Genomic DNA, 20,263 nt, shown 5'->3' on the forward strand with positions numbered 1-20,263 from the left:
TACCCAGTAGGGAGTGTGCAGGAGGCAGCCGATTGATGTTTCTCTCTCATTGGTGTTTCTAGCTCTCTATCCCTCTCCCTTCCTCTCTGTAAAAAAAATCAATAAAATATATATTAAAAAAAAACTAAAAAAAATGCAGTAATTAACATTCTTATTATACAATATCTTTGCATATACATATAATAAGATTTGTTTTGTTTTGATTAAAAAAATGGAATTGCTGGCACAAAAGATATACAGAGGTTTAACATTTTGGTAGATAGTATCAAGTTCCCTTCCAAAAAGACTGTGCTGATCTACATTCTCACTAACAGTATTGAGTACCAGTTTCCCCATATCCTTGTCAACTATGTATTATTTTTACAATTGGGAAGGCACTTTTCTATAATCATCTTTTATAGCAAACAATGCACTGGGACCCAAAGGTGGTACTCACTTTTCTAAGAGTTTGTTATAGTTGTCATTCAGCAATTTTCGTTCTTTTTCCAAATCGTCAACTCTTTCCTGAAACTAAGAATGACAGTAGAGTGACTGAGATAAAATTTTTAAATATATTGCGTTGCACAAGATTTCCCTTTTCTGTTGCAGGGTGGGGTTTGGGTGAGAGGTTTTCTACATTCACCTCCAATGTCTATGAGGAGACACTCAACTAGAAAGACTTGAACCAATTAAAAATAGGGTAGAAACTTTTCTTGGAATTAATGAAGATTTCTGAAGTAAATTATCATGGTATCTGAGTTTCTACTGTTAGGGAAGCAGCAGAACACTATAAAAGAGCAAAGACTTTGGAGAACAGACATCATAAGTATAAATCCCAGTATTCCCCTAATATTATAATCTTGAGCAAGTTATTTAACCACTTAGAGCAGCGGTTCTCAAACTGTGGGTCACGACCCTTTGGGGGTCGAATGACCCTTTCACAGGGTCGCCTAAGACCATTGAAAAACACATATATAATTACATATTGTTTTTGTGATTAATCACTATGCTTTAATTATGTTCAATTTGTAACAATGAAAATACATCCTGCATATCAGATATTTCCATTATGATTCATAACAGTAGCAAAATTACAGTTATGAAGTAGCAACGAAAATAATTGTATGGTTGGGGGTCACCACAACATGGGGAACTGTATTAAAGGGTCGCGGCATTAGGAAGGTTGAGAACCACTGACTTAGAGCCTCATGTTTCTCATTTGAAAAAGTGAAATACCCATAGTGTTGCTAAGATATACTTTTTAACATCTTTAAAATTGAAACATAACTTACAATTAGTGGTATCTTTTGATTATTATTATTTACCTCCTTCAATGTTATCTGCAGAATGGATGCATCTTCCAGTTGGCTCTTCAGGCTCACAGCCTTCTTGCTCTCCTCCTTCAGCTCTGCCCTCAGCTCATTCACTTGGCTGAGGAGGGCATCATGGGTTGCACTCAGGATTCCCTGGTTCTGGGGCAAAACAGAAGGTGCTCTGGGAATGGTCGTATCACTCACCAGTGATACCAGCCTCCCTGTCACTCCCTAATGGATGTCACAAAGAATGGCTTTGATGAACAGCATGTTATATTTGCACTCTAACGTGGCCTTGTTTTTCACCTTAGCACTTCCCAGGAAGTGTTGTCTCCCTGTTAGTGAGGATTTCCCACTCTGATAAACTGTAATTCATAATTGGAGCCTTAATTTTCCCAAGGTTCAAATTATACCCTGGCTCTACGTGAAGCACTGCCTTTCACAGCTGCCTTTACTTTCTAAGCTATTTGAATGCTTTTTATGATGATATACTTCTCCCCTTGCACCCAGCAAAATGACATGTTAATTCTAGAAGTTAAGTGTGCATTTTTTGGTGGACACGTCTGTTGAGGAACTCTGCCTTAGTGACTCTTAAAAGCACGAACGCTCCCCCAGGCTCATCTGCACCCCAATCTCAGGAGTGAAGAGGACCAAATATTTAATAGCATCAGAGAAGATTTGCAACGTTGTTATATCTTACCATCTCACACATGCTAAAGACTAGTCTTAGGAATTTATGAGTCAATGCTATAATTCTCTCTAGCAATAGGTTGAAAAATACTCTTCTAAATATTTCTCAACTCAGCTCTCATATTTCAATTTTTGTGTGGAAACAGTGCAACAAGTAGCCTCTGATAATAGTAGTATCATTTTTCTTAACAGAAATTATATGACACAATCACTTTGATTTAGTTGGTTAAATTCTGGTGTCATGTTGCTTGAAGATGAATCCGGAATTCTTTGGGTTTCATTACTCTGATTGATCAGAAACAGAGATTCAAGGAATCCTTATTAAGTACCTTCTGGAGCAGAGTTTCATATGCCTGAAAGAAAAAAAATAAGTATTATTCTATTGATATAGCAACTTGATTTTTATTTTGATGTTTATAACACAAATGTTTAAATATTTATTTTTTTAAATCATTATTAAAAATCCCTATACATCAACTCATTTGAGTACCTGGTTACTAATTGCTAATACTATTCCCCTGTGCTAGTTTGCCAGATTGTATATGAATATAATAGACCACAACATTAAAAAAAAAAAATGAAGCACCCTGGCTGGTATGTCTCAGTGATTAGAGCATCAGCCCATGCACCGAAGGGTCACAGGCTCGACTCTGGGTCAGGGGCATGTACCTGGGTTGCAGGTTTGATCCCGCCCTGGTAGGTCAGGAGGCAACCAATAAATGTGTTTCTCTCACATGAATGTCTCTCTCTCCCTCCCTCCCTTCCACTCTAAAAATCAATGGAAAAACATCCTTGAGTGAGGATTAACAAAATTTAATAATATTTTTTTAAAATTAAGGGTCATTTATTCACATTTGCATTCCACTTGGTCGATTATCCAAGAAAAATCTTTAGAAACTAGACATGCTTCAGAAGGTCTCTTTCCAGTTTTTTTGTTTGTTTGTTTGTTTGTTTTTTTAAATATATTTTATTGATTTTTTACAGAGAGGAAGGGAGAGAGATAGAGAGCTAGAAACATCGATCAGCTGCCTCCTGCACATCTCCCACTGGGGATGTGCCTGCAACCCAGGTACATGCCCCTGACCGGAATCGAACCCGGGACCCTTGAGTCCGCAAGCTGACGCTCTATCCACTGAGCCAAACCGGTTTCGGCCTCTTTCCAGTTTTAAAAAAAGAAAAAACAATAATAACCAAACTGATAGCAAGTATTATTGGTTGAGCAGTTACTATGTGTTATATGTTTCTATGTTTCATTATATATTACATTATGATCATTATAATTGTTCCACATGTATTATCTCATTTAATCCTTACAGCAAATCTGAGAGGTAGGTAGGATTGCCTAAACTTTAAAAGTTCAGAGAGCTAAGTCACTTGTTCAGACTCCAGAATCCATGCTACTGACTATCTTATTTTACTGCTAAGGGATTAAGAGAATGCAAACTTATTTTAGAATATGTGTATGAAAGCATGGCTAAAAGGTAAATTGCTAAAGAAAAACAAATTGTGCCCAGCCAGGTGTGGCTCAGTGGTTGAGCTTCGACCTACGAAGCAAGAGGTTCATAGGTCGATTCCCGTCAGGGCATAAGCCTGGATTGTGGGCTCGATCCCTAGTGTGGGGCATGATGAGTCTCTCTCATCATTGATGTTTCTATCTCTCTTGCCCTCTCCCTTCCTCTCTGAAATCAATAAAAATATATTTTTTAAAAATACAGTCTAAAAAAAACAAAACAAAAAGAGTCCAGCAGGTGTGGCTCAGTGGTTGAACATCGATCTATGAACCAGGAGGTCACATTTGATTCCTGCTCAGGGCACATGCCCTGGTTTCGGGCTTGGTTCCCAGTGTGGGGCGTGCGGGAGGCAGCGGATCCATGATTCTCTCTCATCTTTGATGTTTCTATCTCTCTCTCCCTCTTTCTTCCTCTCTGAAATCAATAAAATATATATTTTTAAAAAGAAAACCAAATTGTAAACCTTCATTTTTAAAAATTGTGGATGGGAGGAAAGAAAGGGGGAGAAAATGGGAAATATCTGTAATACTATCAACAATAAAAAACATATTTTAAAAAATAAAATAAAAAAATTGTGGATGATTGTTTACTATTTTAGCTCATCTCCACCACTGCCACTGGCATAGGTAAGGACATTCAATTTAGAATGGCCTTCTTCCTTTTTTTCTTTAATGCAATGAAGGAATAGATCAATTTTTTAAAAATCTAATCCCACAGAACTGGTATCCCCTGCTTTTTGAAAGTTCACATTGTGCCACTTAGCTTTTGCGAAAGAGCTACATCAGGACCTGTTTTCACTAACCAATAGAAATGCAAAGCAGATTTGCATTTCAAAGCGGATTTGCATGCAAAGGTGAAATGCAAAAATAACACTCAGAATTTGCTTTCAATGAGCCTTTATTCAGAGCTCAGTGGCTGGAGTGGCACGGCCAGGCTCCCTCCCCGGAACTGCACTCAGCATCAAGCTGCCACAGCTTGAACTGTGTCTGTGAGCATCTGTACTTTATCCCGATTTATTTTGTGCGTCTGTTAGCAAGATAACAGAAAAACCTCAGAGGGTTTGTCAGGTTGTTACACAGCATAACACTGGGTGCACTTTAAATGTTTCATGGTGAAGAATAAAATGAAGATACTGTGCTTGCATGCACGTGCCTGCATCCACCATGCCTACTATTTACAGGCAGAGAGGAAGAATCTTGAAAGCTGCAGAAGTTCCTCTTGCTTCTGCTAGTAGCAAAATGGTCTCTGTTAGTCAACACCCAGTAACATAAAATGGAAAGTCTACTGCTTGAGTGGATTGGTGGGTGTGCAAAGTATGATGTGTATTTATGATATGGTTCTCTCTCTCTCTCTCTCTCTCTCTCTCTCTCTCTTTTATTGATTTCAGAGAGGAAGGAAGAGGGAGAGAGAGAGATTGGAACATCAATGATGAGAATCATTGATCAGCTGCCTCCTGCACGCCCCATACTGGTGACCGAGCCCACAACCCAGGCATGAACCCTTGACTGGAATCGAATCTGGGACCCTTCAGTCCCCAGGCCAACACTCTGTCCACTGAGCCAAACCAGCCAGCGTTTGTTCTCTTTTGTAAATATACTTTTATTGATTTCAGAGGGGAAGGGAAAGGGAGAGAGAGATAGAAACATCAATGATGAGAGAGGATCATTGATCAGCTGCCTCCCGCACGCCCCCCATTGGGGATCCCGAGCCTGCAACCTGGGCATGCACCCCGACCACGAATCAAACCAGGATTTCCTGGTTCATAGGTCAATGCTTGCATTAGTATATTCCCTGAAACCCACTGAGCCACACCAGCTGGGCTATCATATCATTCTTACATTTACTATATGTTAGTGTAATTTTATTTTTTCAAATTAATTAATTTTATTTTACTTTATTTTTGTACAGGTGCCAATATCTGTTTGAAGGGCATAAATCCCAGAAAACAATGAGTAGTGTATAGAGTCAACATATAGGTACTTTGTACTAGCACAATTCATCTTGGGTTTCAGGGAATATACTAATGCAAGCTGGGATGTTAATATTATTTGGTTTGATTTGGTGGGTTATTTTTTGGGTCTTAAAATTCCCCCCAAATTTTCTATATAAATTAATGGTAACTGCTTCTTTGCTTTAGGCCATTTCAGCTTATAAAAGCCTTCATAAGAACACTAAACATTCAGTTAGTGGGGGAACCTGTATAGCTATTTACCTATACAATTTTAAATTATTTTCCTTTCCATATTTCCACATCCTTTAAGTGCTACCAAAATTAACCAAATCAGCCCTGCTGGTGTGGCTCAGTTGGTTGGCATCGTCCAGTACACCAAAAGTGCGGTTTGATTCCTGGTTAGGGCACATGCTTGGGTTGCAAGCCTGATCTCTGGTAGAGAGTATGCAGGAGGCAGCCAATCGATGTTTTCCTCTCACATTGATGTTTCTCTCTCTCTCTCCCCTGTCCCCTCTCCCTCTCTTTCTAAAAATATGTATTTTTATTTTTTATTTTTTTAAATATATTTTATTGACTTTTTACAGAGAGGAAGGGAGAGAGATAGAGAGTCAGAAACATCGATGAGAGAGAAACATCGATCAGCCGCCTCCTGCACATCTCCCACCGGGGATATGCCCACAACCAAGGCACACGCCCTTGACTGGAATCGAACCCGGGACCTTTCAGTCCGCAGGCCGAAGCTCTATCCACTGAGCCAAACCGGCTTTGGCTAAAAATATGTATTTTTAAAAAATTAACCAGATCAAAAGAATGTAAGCATATGCATAGTTCTCTACTAAACATGGGTTTGGAGGTTAGCCTTGTAAAGATGCTTTTTGTCTCCATCAGAGCAGACATATCAAGGGCAGTCCTAATTGTAGCCACTCTAAGTGAATGACACCACCGTCATCTACTCACCCAAGCTAGAGACTCAGGCATCACCTTTCACTTCTCCTTTTCCCTCACTCACTCCCCTCTGATGATAAAGTCCATTCTTCTATTTCCTGGACCTCTCCCAATACAGTCCTTTCTCAGTAAGCCTCTCTCACTGCCTCGGTTGAGATCCTCATCCCTTCTTCCTTGGATCATTGCACTCAGGTTTTACCTGATTTCTTTACCTCCAATCTTCATACCAGCCAACCTATCATTCATGCTGCTGCCAGATGATCTTTCCTTGTGGTTTTGTAATTTTTGAGAAATTGAAAATTTCAGAAGAGTATAAAGACTATAATAATAGTCATCTATAATTCTATTACCCAGAATTAACAATTATTAGTGGTTTATAGGAGTTTTTCAAATGTATTATGTATTTATTAAAATGTATTTCAAAAATATTTCAGACATTATAAAAAGATAAAGTGATTTCTCTGGGGCTGGGGGAATTGCTTATGTTATCAACCTTTAGTATCCCACTATTTGACTCATGAATATACTCCTTTATGAATCCTTTTCAGATCCTGCAACTCTAAGTTTCTTCTTGAAGGCAAGAGGTATCTTACTTATCTTTTAATCTTCGTATCCCAGTGCTTAGCACAGTTCCTGATACTCAATAAATATTTATTCAATAAAAGAATGGTGCCACCCTACCTGGTTTGGCTCAGTGGATAGAGACTGAAGAGTCCCAGGTTTGATTCTGGTCAAGGGAATATACCTCAGTTGCAGGATTGGCCCTGGCCAGGGACATGCCAGAGGCAACCAATCAATGTGTCTCTCTCACATTGGTGTTTCTGTTTCTCCCTCTCCCTTCCATTTCCTCTAAAAACCAATGGAGAAGCCCTAGCCGGTTTGGCTCAGTGGATAGAGCGTCGGCCTGCGGACTGAAGGGTCCCAGGTTTGATTCCATCCAAGGGCACATACCTAGGTTGCTGGCTTGATCCCCAGTGTGGGGCGTGCAGGAGGCAGCCAATCATTGCTTCTCTCTCATCATTGATGTTTCTATCTCTCTCTCCCTCTCTCTTCCCCTATGAAATCAATAAAAATATATTTTTAAAAAATCAATGGAAAAAATTACCTCAGATGAGGATTTTTAAAAAAGAAGAAGAAGAATGGTGCCAATTTATCATTTAGACCAGGGGTCCTCAAACTTTTTAAACAGGGGGCCAGTTCACTGTCCCTCAGACCGTTGGAGGGCCGGACTATAGTTTAAAAAAAAAACCATGAACAAATTCCTATGCACACTGCACATATCTTATTTTGAAGTAAAAAAAAAAAAAAAAAAGGGAACAAATACAATATTTGTATTTGCATGTGGCCCGTGGGCCGTAGTTTGAGGACCCCTGACTTAGACCCTCAATGCTCTACTTCCACCATTCAGATAGAAGTTTCTATTGTGTGATAATGAGAAAAGAGCATAAGCCTTTGTGGCAGATAAACTGGACTCAAAGCCTGCTCTGCCCCTTACTATTTGCAAGACTTGAGCAAGTTAGTTAACTTCTTTGAGGCTCAATTCCTTCACCCATTAAATGTACTTACCTGGAGGGTTGTTGTCAGGCTTAAATGAGATCATGTCTATAAGTATCTAGTACAGCATCCAGCACATAGAGAGTACTCAGTAAAAGCTGTTCTTCTTCTCTTCTGATCTTGACTTCCTAACCTACCTACAATCTGCGTATAACTCTTGGCTGGTACCTTAACCCTGGCACAAATTAACCCCATTTAATCCCACCTTATCAGGCAGGGCTTCAGCCTTCTTCCTAATAGAGAGATAATGGGAAGTAATGGAAAAAGAATGGACTCTGAGTTGCAAGGCTTGGATTTGAATATCACCTGTAAGTTGTGTGACCTTAGACAAATAACTTAATTTCTCTCAATTGTGGTCTCTGATGTATAAAATGGAGATAATAATACTCAACTAATTGTTTTTCCCCCAAAAGCACAGCTGATGATGGCAACTCACCTTTTGAACTTCTGTTAATTGTGCTTTTGTCGCTACCAGTGTGGTATTCCTCTCATGTAAGAGCTTCTTAAGTCGAATCAGCTCTATATTCTCCTTAATAGAAGCTCTATAGGAAGAAGATGGTGCTAAAATATTCTGTCTGAGAATGGACAAACTTAAGCATCTTTTCCCCCTGATTCTGCACCAAAAAGAATCTCTTCCTCTTGCTTGTCTGCCTATCTCCCCAATAACACACCAGAAATAGGAAGTGTATGCACACTCCCATAATAATCTCCTTTCTCCCATTTCCCCTCATATCAGCTGAGATTTGAGAGACTACCAACTTTAAATTCAGTGCTCTGAGAAAACATAACAGCTAATTTTTTCAAGATTTTTTGTAATTGATTTTTAGAGAGAGAGGAAGGGAGAGGGAGAGAAACATCAATGTGACAGGGAAACATGGATTGGCTGCCTCCTGCACAACCCCCACCAGGGACTGAGCCCACAACCCAGGCGTGTCCCCTGACTGGGAATCAAACTGGCAACCTTTTGGTGCATGGGATGATGCCTAACGAACCAACCAACAGTTATGTTTACAACAGTTTCATTCATAATTGCCAAAAGTTGGAAGCAACCAAATTGTCCTTCAGAAAGTGAATGGATAAATTGTGGTACATTCAGACAATGGAACATTATTTGGTGCTAAAAAGAAATGAATAATCAACCAATGTCACTCAAATAAATGTAGTGAAAATAATAATAAAGAAATGAGTTATCAAGCCATGAAAACACATGGAGGAAATTTAAATAAAAGCCGATCTGAAAAGGCTACATACTGTATGTTTCCAACTATACAACATTCTGGACAATGACAAAATCACAGAGACAGTAAAAAGATCTGTGACATCAGGGGTAAGAAGGTAGGAAGGAAGGAATAGGCAGAGCATAGAGGATTTTTAGGGCAGTGAAACTATTCTGTATGATACTATAATGACAAATACATGTAATTATACATTTTTTGTTATTTTTATTGATTTCAGAGAGGATGGGAGAAGGAGAAATGGAAACATCAATGATGGGAGAGAATCATTGATCAGCTGCCTCCTGTACGGCCCCCCACTGGGGATTGAGCTCACAACCCAGGCATGTGCCCTTGACCAGGATCCTTCAGTCCACAGGCCGACACTCTATCCACTGAGCCAAACTGGCTAGGGCCCATTATACATTTGTACCATAGAATGTACAACACACTAATAGAGAGATAATGGGATTGCTCAGTGATTAGGCATCAACCTATGAACCAGGAGGTCACAGTTCGATTCCTGGTCAGGGCATATGCCCAGGTTGTGGGCTTGATCCCCAGGATGGGGCGTGTAGGCAACCAATCAATGATTCTCTCTCATCATTGATGCTTCTCTCTCTCCCTCTCCCTTCTCTCTGAAATCAATAAAAAAAAATATATTTTTTAAAAAAGAATGTACAAACAAAGAATGAACCCTAAGGTAAACTATGGACTTTTGGTGATAGTGATATGTCAGCATAAATTCATCCATTATAACAAATGTACCACTCTGGTGTGGATGTTGCCAGTGCGGGAGCTGAGTGGAGATAACATAGGGGTTTATGGGAAATATCTGTACTTTCTGCTCAATTTTGTTGTGAACTTAAAACTACTCTAAAGACTAGCCCTCGCTGGTTTGGCTCAGTGGATAGAGTGCTGGCCTGCGGGTTCGATTCTTATCAAGGGCACATGCCCAGGTTGCGGGCTCAATCCCCAGTAGGGGGCGTGCAGGAGACAGCCAATCAATGATTCTCATCATTGATGTGTCTGTCTCTGTCTTCCTCTCTGAAATCAATAAAAATATAGTTTTAAAAACTAAATTTAAAAAATTAAAGACTATTTAAAAACAGTTCTCCAGGAACAGGGCTGAGAATCCACCTCTATCTGGTGATGACGATGAAATAGTTTTTCTTCAATGAAGTGAAGCAGCAACTCTATTATACATAAGCATCCCCTTTAGGTTAATCCATTTCTTAACCCAGCTCTACTTTTAAGATTAAAGTTCATCTCAAGCATTCTTTTTTCCTCTTTGATACAAACAAGAATCTCTTGCTTTTTCAGTTCATTACGGCTTGAGGCACGGAATGCTACACTCTTACCGAAGCTCTGTGGCCTTCTGAGCGCATTCCAAAGAGCTTCTCTGTTCAAAATCTTCACCTTTGGACCACATTGTCTCAGGAGACTTGGGTGATTCTCCCACTTGCATAGTATTGCTAGTCATACTGTGGGCACTGTTAGGCCTGCATAAACCAGTGAGCTTATTCACAATTATGACTTTGCTGAAAGAAATTCTACTTTTAGAATTAGGAACATTAAACACAAAAAGAAGAAATAGAAACTGCGTCACAGAAGTTGAAGTGGAGAATTGGGCTCTCACGTATATAAAAAGAATTCAGAGGCATTAGTGATCTTGGTATGTGTGGAAGATAATCTGACAAAAGATAACTTTTAAGTTCAAACAGAAATATAAATACATTACGACCTAAGGAATAAAAATATAAAGAGAAAAAGAAGGAAAACCTTTCATTAAGGAAAGGCCTTTGTTTTCCTTTCCTTGGAAGAAGAGAGATGCTTCTTTCCCATTTTTAAGCAATGAAGTTAGAAATTGACCTAGGGTTGACTTTCATCTTTTGTTATGCTGGACAAACTCAAAAATACCAACATCCACTTGTTCCTAAATGGCGAATTTTTCAATTAAAGCTGAAAGAGTTACCATGCAGGACAAATGAAAAGAACTCACAGTTCGCTGGGTCCACTGGATATTTCATCTCTGTTTTTCTCCTTTGTCACATGCTCCTTGAATGTGGGAGGGGCTGTGTAGCTCAGCCTGTCTCTTGTCTCTGAAAGTTGAGAGAGATGATGCAGACTGGCAACAGATTTCTCTAGAACACCAGTTGCAAGAACTGGAACACCAAGTGTTGGAAGTAGGGAGCCTTGAGACTGGGGGAAATCTTTATATGACCACTGATCCTAGAGGAGTTCTCAGTCTTTACCCTTACATAGATATGCGACTACAGAATTTTAAGTCAACGGGACTACAGACTCTCAAGTAAGTGAGTATAAATATAGAGAAGGTACAAGTTTGTCCAGGGCAGGAACTGTATGTCTAACTCTAATGCATCTTTCGTTCTAATGCCTGGTATATAATTGATGGCACTCAGTAATGCTGAAGTTAAACTGAAGTGAAATTGAGACTTTAGCCTTTCTACTTTTAGCTGTTTTTGCAAAGATTTGGTTGGCTCAAATAGGGAGCTTGAAAATAGAGGAGGATACTAAACAAAACTTAACATTGTACCCCCCAGGGTAAAGAAATTCCATTCCCATGGATCTAAATCAGGGCTGAGTCACTAGGTGAAGGAAATTCACACACAAAATTTTACTTAATTCAATGTTGGGTTTCATAGCACCCAGAGACTCTTAGCCACTTGGAATACAGGAAGAGAAATTGCAGCTCCTCACTCACTGCTGAGTTCTAGGCCTGGACTTCAGGAATGGATGGGCTTTAGGAATCTCTGAAGTCATGCAATTGTATGCAAAGTTTTGTCTATGTGCTGTGCCTTTTTCTTGGGAGGAGGCCTCACTTTGGTTATGGTTTCAAAGAAATCCACTTCCCCCAAAAGGCTAAGAACCCAGGTTTAGGCTGAGAGTCCCAGAGTGACCTATCTTAAGATCATTGCAGCTTACATCTGAGCAGCACATCAATGTTCTCTCTATGTCTTCTAGGCTCGCTGCAGAACTGGACCAACACATTTCCACTTGTCTTGTCTGATTTTGCTATCACCAGTATTTCTGGGTGAACTGAGAATTTTGAACCCCACATCCCATTCAGGGGAAAGAAAATAAAAAATAAAACAAAAACAAACAAAAAAAACCTTTTAGGGAGGTAGAAAGGAATGAGAACAAAAGAACAAAATGTGGCGGTGGGCGGAATAAAGCAATGAGGAGGAAGATGCGGCTGGCAACTCGGCCTTTCCCTGGTGTTCCAGGCCTGTGGGCACGGCCCTGCGCCTCACCCCTCCTGGGTTTCTCTGGCGCCTGAGCGCCCGCGCTGTGGAGCTGTCTTTGTCCCACATGGACCCGAGGCTGCGTGCGGTGGGAAACAGGGGCGCCGCGGCGCTGGAACTGCTGTTGCGGCCCCAGCATCAGGGGGCGCTGGTGCTTCGGGGGATGCTGCCGCCGCCCCGCGTCCCGCCTCTGCCTTGCCGGCTCTGAGAGCTGCTCCGGGGTGGCCGCCTCTGCCCTCAGGTCCCGGCCGGCAACTGTCAACCGCAGTAAGGCTGTCCTCATCCTATGGGTAAAAATCGAGTGGGTGGCATGTGACTTCTTCTGTGACAGCTATTTCTACAGTTTATTTGGTAGCAAATAATCCGAATTGATCTGTGATATTGATTTTTTGTTGTTGTTAATCCTCACTCGAGGATATTTTTCCATTGATTTTTAGGGAGAGTGGAAGAGAGAGGGAAAGACAGAAACAGTGATGTGAGAGAAACACATAGATTGCCTCCTACACAAGCCCTGACCAGGGCCTGGGCCAGACAGGAGCCTGCAACCAAGGTATATGCCCTTGGCCGGAATCAAACCCAGGACCCTTTGGTCCATAGGCTGAAGCTCTATCCACTGAGCAAAACAGGCTAGGGGAATCTGTGATATAAATTTATCCACTGTAGTCCATTATTTACACTTGAAATTTTTATTTTCTGAAAAATATATATATTTTCGCCTGGCCAGCGTGGCTCAGTGGTTGAGCTTCGACCTATGAACCAGGGGGTCATGGTTCAATTCCTGGTCAAGGCACATACCCGTGTGGGGCGTGCAGGAGGCAGCCAATCAATGATTCCCTCTCATCATTGATATTTCTATCTCTCTCTCTCGCCCTTCCTCTCTGAAATCAATAAAAATATATTTAGAAAATATTTTCAGTCCCCAAAACACTGTAACATTTTGAGGGCAGGGACATAGTGGTTCCATCTTTGTCCATTCTGTTGCAATGATCACACACTCATCTTAACAAAAATGTTTGAACATTCCTCAATATACTTGTGTGTATATTTATTTTTAAACTAGAGGCCCTGGTGCATGAAATTTGTGCACCGTGGGGGGAGGGTCCCTCAGCCTGCCTACGCCCTTTCACAGTCAGGGAGCCCTCAGGGGATGTCCAACTGATGGCTTAGGGAGCGGGCCTAAGCCATCAGTCGGACATTTTTAGCGCTGCCACAGTGGCAGGAGAGGCTCCCGCCACTGCTGCTGTGCTCGCTAGCTGTGAGCCTGGCTTCTGGCTGAGCAGCACTCCCCCTGCATTGAGTGTCTGCCCCCTAGTGGTCAGTGCAGGTCATAATGACCGGTCATTCCGCCATTTGGTCTATTTGCATATTAGCCTTTTATTATATAGGATTATATACATTTACTTCTGTACTAATACATAATGGTCATTATAAAACATAAACAAAAATACTAATTTCTAAAGGGGAGATAATTAAACATAAGTAAAATTTTAATATTTACTTCCTTCATCCCAATTGTCTGCACACCCCCGTGTATGTGTCCAACTTTAAGGATTAGCCTTCGATAGCCCCTAGTATACACCAAGCATTATATGTGGATAGTCAATCACTATTTATTGTCTAGACCTAAAATCATGCTTTTTACTGTTACTATCAGAACATGTCAGTTCTGACATTTACTATGTGGCCTTGGGCATGTCATTAACCTTTTGTGCTCAGTTTCCTTATCTACGAATAGAGACAAAACTGTACCTGCCACATTAGGTTGTTATGAGGATTAAATAAGCTAATATACGTAAAGTGCTTAGGACAGTGATGGAGTATTGTAAGCACTGTATGAGTTAGCTATTATTACTTATGTTTATATCCAGATAAAGAAATCAAAGCATAAAATACCTAGGTAACTTGCTCAAAGCCAGGGATAGAATCCAATTTACCCACTTAATATCTATAATCCCCCAAGTACTTTTTGGTTACCAACCAAGAAGCAAGATTTTTTGACCAATGCAACTTTCTGATGTCAGGTTCTTGATTCTTTATAATATAAAAGACTCTCTAGCTCTGAAGAGCACTGGCTTATAGAGGAAACTCGCAATCCTGTAGATTCTACTAGTAAATGAAGCTCCGAACTACTCCTGGGCATTATCAATGAGAAAGCAAAAAACTGCTCCTGACATTGGGGAGTTGGTCTGACATAGCTAATTCTCAGTGTTGTTTGAAGCTGGCCTGGTGCTCACAGCTAGGCCATGTTATTGTCCTGTTGGACATAATCTCACAGAATACAAACATCAGACCAGGCCATTTGAGACCACTGCTATAATCTTGTCTAAGCACAGACAAAAAGCAAGGTCACCTTGCCACCACAAAATACCAAACATCCTTGTCTCCTGGCTAATATGAGTGACTGCTACTTCTTTACCTATTACAGATACAGCCTCACTCTAGTTTACCCTCCTTGGAGATAAGATTTTTTGAGATATCCAAACATAGAGTTGTCCTTGCTTTCTGACAGCACCAAATCTGAAGCAAACTTATCTTGGACCCTCCCCCAACTCACCTCACTGAAGATCAAATCCTATAATAGGTTCTTTCTAACACATTCTACTGAGATGCCCTTAGTTCCCCATGGTGTGCATTTTCTGTAGCTGTAATGAGTAATAAACCCTACCTGCTCAACTATATATGTGTTCCTGTTGGTCTTTGACACCAATATCTTCAAACTATGTCCTAGAGATAATTCCAGAACTTTGAGAACACCCATTCTTCCCATCTGTTTATCTACCCATACCCTATCTCAGATTCCTCTCCAGGTCCCCACCCAAGAGATGCACTTTTGAAAGCCAATACTCTAAGGCAGTGGTTCCCAAACTTATTTGGCCTACCGCCTCCTTTCCAGAAAAAATATTACTCAGCCCCTGGAAATTAATTTTTTTTAAATTTTAATAGCAGTTACTCATCGCCCCCAAATGCACCTGTGGCCATCACCGCCCCCCTGGATCGCTGCAGCGCCCACCGGGGGGCGGTAGCGCCCACTTTGGGAATCACTGCTCTAAGGTCACTGTATTTAGATTTTTGAGTTAAGAGCTTCAGCTCTGCCACTCACTAGCTGTGATTTTGGGCTATTAACCTCTTGGTTAGTTAATAAAGTATTGCAATAAACCTTCATACAGTAAATGATCAATATGATTTTTTGTTTCATTTTCTAAATTAACAAACAAACACACCCTTTCTTACTTGCCCGTTGTTCCCCTGAGATTTTGGGCATTCGCCCTGTTCCTATTCCCTCTGTGGTGACCAGGGCAGGAATCTGTCCAGGCTCTTGCTCTGTGAGCTGAAATAGCTCTTGATGATACTTTGTGGCCTATGGCCACAGTCTATTGACATGTTTGACAAGAAAACCGAATAAGGTAATATTGCCTCCAAATATTGTTTTTGGAGTTAACCATTTTTGACATTTGAATTATTTTCTGGTATAAACAACTCAGGAAAATGTATTCTTTTAGGTTTCGTGTCACGCAGGCCTAGTGTAGATACAGCTTTTTTTTTTTCTTTTAATATATTTTATTGATTTTTCACAGAGAGGAAGGGAGAGGGATAGAGAGTTGGAAACATCGATGAGAGAGAAACGTCGATCAGCTGCCTCCTGCACACCCCCTACTGGGGATGTGCCCGCAACCAAGGCACATGCCCTTGACCGGAATCGAACCTGGGACCTTTCAGTCCGCAGGCCGACGCTCCATCCACTGAGTCAAACCGATTAGGGCTAGATACAGCTTTTAAAGACTTAAGGAGAACTCTAGGTACCTTTTGATCTCATCCTGTTGCTTCCAAGAAAGCTTCTTTAGCAACATGTGTTCTTCACGAAGACGAAACAAACTGTCCTCTATTTCATCCTGGCTCATTTTGCTCAAAGTTGGTTGAATTTTAATAGTCTTACCTAAAGTCCCAGGAGAGGGTAAATGGAGATTATTTTTACATGTCATTTACAAAACCCATCAGGTCTTTCATCACATTTTGTCCAGAGGGCTTAAATCTATCTTAGGTCAAGTATTTAAGAGGAAGTGAAGAAGTTTATGAAATGCATACTAATGGATCTCTTTATTATTCCATATCACTCCTGAATAAGGAATATCATTCCGTATCATTCGAGCATGAGATATGACTCAACTTTCTGTCTAAAAAGTACATTCTCTTAAAAAATATCAAATAGGGCTGTTAGACTACTTAATTTTTCATTTATTATTCTATTTTTTCTCCTTATTAGATAATTTGGACCTAGACAAGGATTATGCCCACAGCCATCTTTAAATCTCCCATAAGGAAAAGGATAGAAACGTTTCTTAATTACCAAGAGTCATCTCATTTGTTTTTGTGGTCTGGAGAAACTGCCCCAAAACTGCCTCCTTGGAACAGAGCCTCTGCTTGGTCTAATCAAGGAAATTAGAGCATACTTTTCTTTCTCTCTTTCTTTTTTTTTTTTTTAAGGAGCTGGAACCCCTTTTATTTTCTGTTTAAAATCCAACAGTTTTTTGTTTTTAAGAAGCTGGAGAGCATACTTTTCAGTGTGTGAGTGTTCACTGGCCCAGGGTTGGCCCTGATCTTATGGGAATTATTCTAAAACCACAGAGCTCAAAATACAGCTCCTTCCCTGGAAGAAAGAGAGCTCAGAACTTTAGTCTCAAAACCACCTTAGCCACCACTATCACCACCTCTCTGATCTATCCTTTGGAAATGATGACAAGTACAGCAGGAGAGAAAGATAGAAACATCAATAATGAGAGAGAATCATCAATCGGCTGCCTCCTGCATACTCCCAACTGGGGATCCAGCCCAAAACCCAAACATGTGCCATGACTGGGAATCGAACTGACCTCCTGGTTCATGGGTCGATGCTCAACTATTAGCTACACCAGCTGGGTGACAATGCTTCTCTCTCACCTCTTTCTCTCATTCTCTCTCTCTCTTTTCCCCCACCTCCTCCTGCCTCTCTAAAATCAATACAAAATATATCCCCAGATGAGGATTAAAATAAATAAATAATAAATAAAAAGCATCCATCCTCAGGCATTGTATTTACCTTTCGATGCTGGTATCATTGGAAGTATCAAATCTATGACCCTAACAGGTTCTTTAATGTATTTTCCACTGGGAGGTGTGATGTCATATCAGTTCTCAAGCTGCAAGTGATCTCAGAGGACACTGAAATTGAAAAACAAAAGTCCAGCAAATTACATGCCCTCTGTAGGCTGCACTTAAGTTGTAGCAGGAATTTCTCAACACTCTCATGATAGTATATCACACATCATAGCCTTTTTAAAAAATATATATTTTCATTGGTTTCAGAGAGGAAGGGAGAGGGATAGAGAGAGATAGAAATATCAATGATGATGAGAGAGGATCACTGATTGGCTGCCTCCCACAAGCCCCCTACTGGGGATGGAGTCCGAAACCTGGGCTGTGCCCCTGACCAGAATCGAACCTGGGACCCTTCAATATGCAGGCCAACGCTCTATCTACTGTGGGAAACCGCCTATTGTCTTCACTAGCAGAGAGGTGTGGACAAGGAACCCAGAAGGCTGGTGATCCTTGAAGCCCTTGCAAAGGTCAGGGCTGTGCACCCATTGTTAGTCCAGACAATGGTAGCTGAAGCAACTTCCCCATTTATTATTATGTAAATCCTTGCTGATGGGCTAGTCTGCCTGTTATTGGAAATTGCCTGCCTAAGGGCTATGGGTGTATCCCAAACCAATAAAAGGTTGGTGCGGCCTGAGCACCAGTGGAAGTCCTTCCTCTTGAGTTGGACTTACCCGCCTGGCCCCCCAATATTTCCAAATTATCTCTTGTCTCTTCTCTTTCATTTGTGTGCAGCTCCTCTTCCAGATCCTGAACCCTGAACCACGCGGGATGTGGAGGGAAACATTTACAACAATCCACTGAGCCAAACTGGCTAGGGCCTTCATAGCTTTTGAAAAATATATATTTGTATTGATTTCAGAGTGGAAGAGAGAAATAGAAACATCAACAACGAGAGAGAATCATTGACTGGCTGCCTCTTGCATGCCCCCTAACTGGGAATTGAACCCTCAACCCAGGCATGTGCCCTTGACTGGAATCAAACCTGGGACCATTCAGTCCACAGGCCGACACTCTATCCACTGAGCCAAACTGGCTAGGCAACATTAACATATTATTGATCTACTTTCCAGACAATTTAACTTGATTGTGTCATTCACATTCTGTTCTGCAATGTTTCATTTTTTAAAACCACAGTAAGCGGAGAACCTCTTTCCAGTGACATGTTAAATGGATCTATACTGATTTCATAGCATGCTTATTTCAAGAAAGCTGAACAATAACCCAAAAGTTGATATACTTTCACATGTTAGACAACAATCCTAGGATTAAAACAGAATTGAAGCAACCAAAGAAACGATTTTGTTTTAAAGGATATCCCACATTTAAGATTGCTTTTGCGGTTATGCTAAGATACCCTGTCTTCCTAGCCTCCTTCTGTAGAGAAATAACATGGAAGAGAACGGAGAGGTAACTGCATCACAGGCCTGGCCCTCTGGAGCAAAAGCCATTTGTAAAAATGGAGCTGTAGTGGAAGAAGAAATGCTGTAGTTCTTTAATGTCTGGGCCTAGAGAAGATGGCTTTGTTATGACCCTTTAAAAATACACCACCAGCCCTAACCGGTTTGGCTCAGTGGATAGAGCGTCAGCCTGCGGACTCAAGGGTCCTGGGTTCGATTCCGGTCAAGGGCATGTACCTTGGTTGCGGGCACATACCCAGTGGGGGGCGTGCAAGAGGCAGCTGATTGATGTTTCTCTCTCATCGATGTTTCTGACTCTCTATCCCTCTCCCTTCCTCCTCTCTGTGAAAAATCAATAAAATATATTAAAAAAAAAAAATACACCACCAGCCGAAACCGGTTTGGCTCAGTGGATAGAGCGCCGGCCTTCGGACTGAAAGGTCCCAGGTTCGATTCTGGTCAAGGGCATGTATCTGGGTTGCGGGCACATCCCCAGTAGGAGATGCGCAGGAGGCAGCTGATCGATGTTTCTAACTCTCTATCTCTCTCCCTTCCTCTCTGTAAAAATTCAATAAAATATATTAAAAAAAAAATACACCACCAAAGCTCTATACCGCTGTGGAGCAACTGAACAGTAGCACTAACACTGAATTCAAAGAAGCTCTAAAAATGAAATGGAGGTTATAGAATGTCAGAAAAAAAAATCCAGGAGAGACTGTCAGTGAAGGTGTGATGAAGAAACATCCTAAATCCAATGAAGTGGCCAGATTTAATCTCTCAGGAAAAAAGGATTGGAGAGAAAATATAAGGACGGAAAATTTATCAATCATTTAAACTCAGTGGAATGAAAGACTAAAAGAATTCCCTTGCAGCCCTGGACAGATAGCATAGTTGGTTAGAGTGTTATCCCCATACATCAGAGTTTTGGGTTCAATCCCCAGTTAGGACACATGTACAAGAATCAACCAATGAATGCATCAGTAAGTGGAACAACAAATCGATGTTTCTCTCTCTTTCAAATTAATTTTTTTAAAAAGAATTCCGCCCTAACCGGTTTGGCTCAGTGGACAGAGTATCGGCCTGCGGACTCAAGGGTCCCAGGTTCGATTCTGGTCAGGGGCATGTGCCTTGGTTGCGGGCACATCCCCAGTGGGGAGTGTGCAGGAGGCAGCTGATGGATGTTTCTCTCTCATTGATGTTTCTGACTCTCTATCCCTCTCCCTTCCTTTCTGTAAAAAATCAATAAAATATATATTAAAAAAAAAAAAGAAAAAAAATTCCCACCTGGCCGGTGTGGCTCTCGGGTGTAG

The 20,263-nt window shown here is 41.0% G+C and overlaps 1 protein-coding gene across 1 annotated transcript in view; it reads right to left on the reverse strand.

The window, feature by feature from the left end:
• RPGRIP1 (RPGR interacting protein 1) overlaps nucleotides 1–20,263 on the reverse strand; it is a 73,881-nt gene that overhangs the window by 37,576 nt on the left and 16,042 nt on the right. Inside the window, exons 2-10 of the mRNA XM_023752843.1 lie at nucleotides 17,498–17,565; nucleotides 16,225–16,357; nucleotides 12,433–12,707; nucleotides 11,160–11,259; nucleotides 10,519–10,731; nucleotides 8,380–8,485; nucleotides 2,312–2,335; nucleotides 1,305–1,451; nucleotides 437–510 (exon numbers count right to left, since the gene is read on the reverse strand). Coding sequence (XP_023608611.1) covers nucleotides 437–510; nucleotides 1,305–1,451; nucleotides 2,312–2,335; nucleotides 8,380–8,485; nucleotides 10,519–10,731; nucleotides 11,160–11,259; nucleotides 12,433–12,707; nucleotides 16,225–16,357; nucleotides 17,498–17,565 — 1,140 coding nt within the window. The remainder of the gene's footprint in view (nucleotides 1–436; nucleotides 511–1,304; nucleotides 1,452–2,311; nucleotides 2,336–8,379; nucleotides 8,486–10,518; nucleotides 10,732–11,159; nucleotides 11,260–12,432; nucleotides 12,708–16,224; nucleotides 16,358–17,497; nucleotides 17,566–20,263) is intronic.

Source organism: Myotis lucifugus, unplaced genomic scaffold, assembly GCF_000147115.1.
Source record: "Myotis lucifugus unplaced genomic scaffold, Myoluc2.0 scaffold_38, whole genome shotgun sequence".
NCBI classification, from domain to species: Eukaryota; Metazoa; Chordata; class Mammalia; order Chiroptera; family Vespertilionidae; genus Myotis; species Myotis lucifugus.